This window comes from Dama dama, chromosome 24 (assembly GCF_033118175.1).
Source record: "Dama dama isolate Ldn47 chromosome 24, ASM3311817v1, whole genome shotgun sequence".
In the NCBI taxonomy this organism is placed as follows: Eukaryota; Metazoa; Chordata; class Mammalia; order Artiodactyla; family Cervidae; genus Dama; species Dama dama.
Window position 1 is genome coordinate 33,752,296 of NC_083704.1, and position 6,090 is coordinate 33,758,385.

Here is a 6,090-nt window from a genome sequence, read left to right on the forward strand (position 1 = left end):
GTCAAAGAGAAGCTACTCCAGCGGTCCAGGCCAAACCACGGTGTTCAGGAGCTGGGTGGTAACCACGAAAGTAGTAGAAATGGTGGGACTGGGGTTATATTTTGAGATAAAACCAAGAGGACTTTCTAAATGAATTCATGGAGAGGGTGAAAGAGGGGTCTCAGGGAGCAATCAACAAAAATGAATGTGAAAGTAGAATCTGCAGTCACAGTGACCAAGTATCATAGATGGTCCTCAAGATCTGGAGGTCTATAATGTGCTCTGGGGTGACCAGTTAATTATAGGTTGGCCACAGGCCTGGCATTTTGCTGTATAACATAGTCCCTCTTTAGTGAGACCTTTATTCAGGCTTGAACCCTCTGAGACGACTTCTCTCAGAGACCAAAGGGAACTGCAGAAAGTGCTGTGTCTTGATGAGCAAATATGCTCGCCTCCTCTCACTGGGGCAGCTGTGGAGGCTGCCAAATATGTAATGTGTTTTTGTGTTGTCATCCCTCTTTCAAACTCCACCTCCCATTGCACAATAAGTACCTGACTCAGGACACATGTGCAATAAACATCTGCTGAATGACTGCGGAATAAAATCACAGAGGGGCTTAGACAATCCCAAGTCTCCCTTAGAAGCCATATTTCTAGAGAAAACAGCACTATCCAGGCTAACGCAAAAGACAAAGAAGAGGAGTTCAGGAGAGGGTGGAGGCTGACTAATCCGCAGGAGTTCTAGGTTACAGCCAATAAATGAGAAACAGTGATTTTGCAAGACACAGCACAAAGGGCTAAGCAACAGTCCTTGCTGGGATTTTGCAGCTGAACTTGATGATCTCATCACAGGACGGTCAAATGGCAGAGCTGAAAGAGATCTTAGAAAATCTGTGGATCGACTCTCATTTGAACGATATAGAAATTAGGGTGAAATGGTTCCAGAATAGAACCCAATCCTGTGGACTCCAGATGACAAATTCTTTTTCCTATCACAATGATGGGCAGTTATATTAAACTTCCTCTTCTGTAGGCAGGCTCAAAGGGTATTCAGAAGCATGCTGGACAGACAGTCTTCTGAAATCAATTCTAATGTAAGGTTCTCATTTTAGGATTCAGTTCCATGAAAAAAAAAAATGATCCCTCTTGATAAACTTTTCCTCTTATCATTCAAAGAAAATAACACAGGCCATCATGGTTCCCTTTTTGACATGGCTGCCAGGAAGCTTAGAGATAAATTGAACACTTAATCCTCACAACAATAGAGGCCTTAGTCTCAGACAAACAGTACTTATTTCCCACCTCCTCTTTATGACTTTTCATGTTTCATAAGTATTTCAATGGCCTTATTGTATATGTGTCAGTTACTGTTAGTCGTCTCAAATTTGTTTTGGAAGTCAGCCAGGTCTAAATCACCAAAAAAAAAAAAACCAAAATAGAAGGAAGATTTCATTTCTCTTGTGCCCTGGAACCGCTACTTAAGAGTGTGGTGTCCGTTTTCAGATTCCACCCTTGACCTAAAACTCAGACCTCACCTCCTGCCTTTATATTTATGGAAAGGGGAGCCCACCACAGGACAGATTGCATACAAATGACTACTTATAAAATTGTAGGGTCTGCCTGCTAACTTAGTCAAATCCCTGGAAACGTCTCTGAAATGAAAACAAGATGTGGAAGGAGAATGCCATGCTTGCTGAGCTGACGTGGCGGGAGTTCACTTATACCACGACTCTGCAGGAAGCAGTGCAGCCCTGGAAGGATGGTCAGCAGGTGGTGGACTGGGTCTCATCCAGCCCCACAATTTCTACTGACTACTCCCCAGGCCCGAGATACCAGATCATGCATGTAGCCTTCATCTCTTCTGGATTCTAGCCACATCAGGAGATTAAAGCACTCATTTTCTGAAAATATGAGGCTTACTTTTCCCTCCCTAAAATGAAATTCCTCCTAAACCACAAAAATTTAACCCAGGCAGGATTAGGAAGGCAACAAAGGCGTCCATGCAAAGATCTTGCCCCCTGCTCCCTTACTGCTTCTGTCACCATTCCCGTCCAGGTAGCAAGAGAAACCTTAAGAAGGCCCCAAAAATGTCAACTTTGCCACAGGACTTTCACATTTATGCATTTGAGCATTCACATTTATGCATTTGAGACTTCCTGTGGCTTTTTTGTTTTTCATTCTTTCCTGACTTTCAAAATTTTGTTTTTTATTCTTATGGTGTTGGCCATGATTTCCATGATAATCTACAAGATATGTTCAGAAGAAAAATGACTTCAGGAGGTGCTGTTGCTCATGGAAATAGTCCTTCCTGAAAACATCCATTTGGATTCTGTTCGTGATCTCTTCTGAGTCAGAGCCAATTTGTTCAGATAGAGACAAGAAGATGCTGCCCCAGTGTTCCCAACACCTTGAAGGATGAAGACAGTTCCAAAAATTGGTCACATTTCTTTAGAAAAAAATCTCAGGAAAATGATGAATGCAGGCAAGCCTCGTGTATGACATGTGGACTAGTACTAAAGGGCTCAACCTGGACCCAGACTGCTGGGATATTTAACCTCACCTTGGAAACTTAGACAAATTGTTAAACCTGTGTAATATTTTACTCATCTGTAAAATGGGGATAATATTAGTGCTTGATTAGTGCTTACTTAGAGCAGGCTCTCAAAGTTCGGTGTGCATCAGAAACAAGAGGAGGGCTTATTAAAACACAGATTACTGACCTCATCCTCCTGATTTCTTACTTAGAGGGTCTAGGGGTGGGGTGGAAGAAGGGAAGGGTAAGACTGCATTTCTAACAAAGCCCCAGGTAAAACTGGTGCTGCTGGTTCAAAGAGCACTCTGGGAGAACCACCATTATAGGGTTATGGTACCGATGGTGTAATTAAGAAACATAATCTGCATTAATAATGACTTTTAATGCACTGAGGTTAACACTATGCCTTGTAAAGTTAGCCATGACAAATGGTGTCCAATCTTATTATCTTTCAAGTTGTCCCATCAACTTACAAATCACAGCAACCTTGTAGTTAAATTGTATTAGAACCCATTACAAGAAACCTTAGTACCTAGGAGGGAAAACCCTATTTAGTTCCTAACAGAAATATCCTTACAGAGCAAATACATTCATAAGAGGTTATAAATGGTTCCAAGTACTCAAAAACAATTCTATAGGTCATTGGGGATTTTGCCCCTGAAACTCATCCCTACTCATCTGTACATCTCTTATCAGGCAGAAGAGAAACAAAAGCTGACACAGCTACTCACTGAGGTCTCCTGACTTCTCTCTCATAGTAAAAACGTCAAACCAGATTTAGTCACTATAGTCAAAAAGAAGTCTTCCAGTCGCTTCAAGTCTTTAGGGAGCCCAGCAAAGGTGGATGCCGCAACTGGCAGTTAGAAACATCAACAGCCTCAAAAGGGTAGAGGAAACAGACGGTTACAAGCCAGGGGGATTGTTAAAAAGCTCTCTCCACAACAAAGGAAATAAACGCAAATCCCTAACCTGCAGGCGTTCCAGCAACCCTAAGGCCAAAGATAAAACGCTCTGATGAAAAGCTGTGGCGGGTTAAGCTCTGTGTAGAGAAAGAGGATATCAAACAGAATGTTGAAGGCTAAGATGTTTTCCTTGCAGGACTCTTGACCATACAGGAGTCTGAAAAAGAAGGAGTAACAAGCAAAGCCACACTGTCTTTCCCGTGCCACGCATCACTCCTTCCTGGGAGAACACTTCTTCTTAACACCCTCAGGTAGAGTGCCTCTTCTGTTCTAACCACAGGGGAATTCGAGGTTCAATAAGAGACAGCCAGTACTTAGCAAAAATCTAACTTCTCCAACTCAATCAGATCTAAGTTTTTGGTTTAAAAAAAAAAAAAAATCTCCAGTGAAATATGAGCGTTAGATAAAGCATTCCTGCATCGCGATGGCTTTTGAGAAAGGGCGCAAGTTTGGAAAAATGAAAATATACGCTTTTGCCCGGACAGTTAAGAATGTAACATGCCAATCATTTCCCCTGACACTTCCCTTTCCAAAAGGTACGTGATGACTAGCACTGCGCTGTTAACAGGATTCCAAGAAGACGATTTTTCATTTCTAGCAGGGTAAGACGTAAAAGTGGGCAGCCGGTGGGTGAACCTGGAGTTTGCCCCTCCAGCCCACAGCCTCCCTTGGCCTTGACACGGCTGGAGGGAGGGAGACACGGGTCCACGGATGGGATTCCGGGGCTGCCACGACTCACCTCGCCGACTTCTTCAGGCTCACGGCGCCCCGACGGCCGGCTCGGGGGCGCAGACGAGGAGGCCGGCGCCGACGAGCGCTCGGGCCGGCCCCCGGGAGGGCGCTCCAGCCGGGGAGGCGCGCGGGGGCCGGCGCGGGGCGGCGCGGCGGGGTGGACGCGGGGCGCGCGAGGGGCGCTGCGGGTGCGGCGCGGCCGGCGCGCAGGGACAGAAGCGCGAGCAGGAGCGCGGCCAGCGCGAGCAGGAGCAGCGCCGCCGCCTTGTTGCGGAGCTTCATGGTGCGGCGCGGCGGCGGCGGCCCCCGGGCGGCCGGGCCCCTCTGAGCATCGCGGCGCCCCGGGCGGCGGGGCGAGGGCAGCGGCGCGCGGCGGCCGCCTCCTCCGCCCGCCCGCCGGGGACTGGGGTCCCGGCGGCCGACGGGCGGGCGGGCGCGCGACGGAGGAGGAAGAGGAGGGAGGGAGAGAGGGGGAGGCGTGAGCCGGCCCGAGGAGGGGCAGCCCGCGCCTACCGTACTGTGTGGAGTAGCTGCCCGTCCGCCCACCCGCCGGCAGCTAGGCGCTCGGTCTTCTGGTCCGGCCGCCTCAAAGCCCCTTACTCCTTCATCCATCCACCCATCCACTGACCCATTCTCTCCCACTCCGTTCCGTTCCCCCGTTTACTTCCTCATTTCACTCACTCACTTACTCTTCCATTCCATCCCCTGTTCATTGTATTCCCTCATTATCCCATGCATTTCCCCCGTCATTTATTTTTATCCATCTGTCCACGCACTCGCGCAGCTATCCACAAGTCCGATGAGGCCGGGACATCCCTGTCTGGCCTGGCGATTGCAAGGCCTGGCTGTACGCTAACATGATTCCAGCTCCATAGAGTCTAAAGAAGTTACAGAGCGAATTTTAGAGTGTGGGTTTGAAATTTGCCTCTACACCTCACTGGCTAAGTGATCTGGAGCAATTTGCACGGCTTTCTTGAGCCTTTATTTCCCTCCATGCAAACTGGGATTGTATTGCTGTTCTCCCCAGAGGTGTTTGTGGGCCTTACCTTAAACAAAGCATTCGAAGAAACTCACACGGTGCTTAGCTCACAATTGCTGCTTAATAAAACATGAGCACCAATTATGTGATAATTAGTACAGTAAAACAGAGCTTGTCCTATATACATAAACGCACGCTTTCTGACATGCATTTGAGATAGAGTAATAAGTTCACAACCCGGTGGAGAAATGCATTCTTCTGAGACTTTAACAGCCAGAATTATCAGACCAAGTTTCTGGAAGTTTCTGACTCTTCTTCCAGGGCATCCCATCTTAAATCTGAACCATGAGGGCTCCTGCTCTTATTATTTATCATGAACTGACAGCCAGTGTTCTATTAACTTTCTTTTCAGCTTGGCCATGGAACAAAGAACGCTAGTTATGGCACTGTCTCTGAGGTTCTACAAGATTCCATGTTGCCTTCTACATCACCTAAAATTCAATTATATTCCAAATGGTTCTCATATTAGCATTACATTTTAATTCTTTGAAATTCTATTGTATTTAAAGTTTTAAGAATGAGTACGTATAAACACCTGAAATCTCTGGTCAAGCAGGTACCTGGGAGATGGCAGGATGGAGGCTCAGGGTGTGTATGGCAGATGTTGCAGGTGAGTGAGCACAAAAAATTCATTGATTCTCACCAAGGGTGAGGTGCTGTCTCAGTAAGATGCATTTTGGAATTGTGCAAAGGATGTTTGGGGTTGTCAATAACTGGCAGATTCTACTGGCACATGCTAGACCTCCTACAATGCTAGGACACTCCAGTAACACACAACAAATCATTCTGGGTTGGGACTTCTTTGGTGGCCCAGTGGTTAAGACTCTGTGCTTCCACTGCAGGGG

General features: G+C 46.8%; 1 protein-coding gene across 1 annotated transcript in view; it reads right to left on the reverse strand.

Annotated features, from left to right (window-relative positions):
* The window catches only part of GXYLT2 (glucoside xylosyltransferase 2), a 78,710-nt gene extending 74,222 nt beyond the window's left edge, over window positions 1–4,488 (reverse strand). The window contains exon 1 of the mRNA XM_061128064.1: window positions 4,214–4,488. Coding sequence (XP_060984047.1) covers window positions 4,214–4,488 — 275 coding nt within the window. The remainder of the gene's footprint in view (window positions 1–4,213) is intronic.
* Window positions 4,489–6,090: the final 1,602 nt, after the last annotated feature.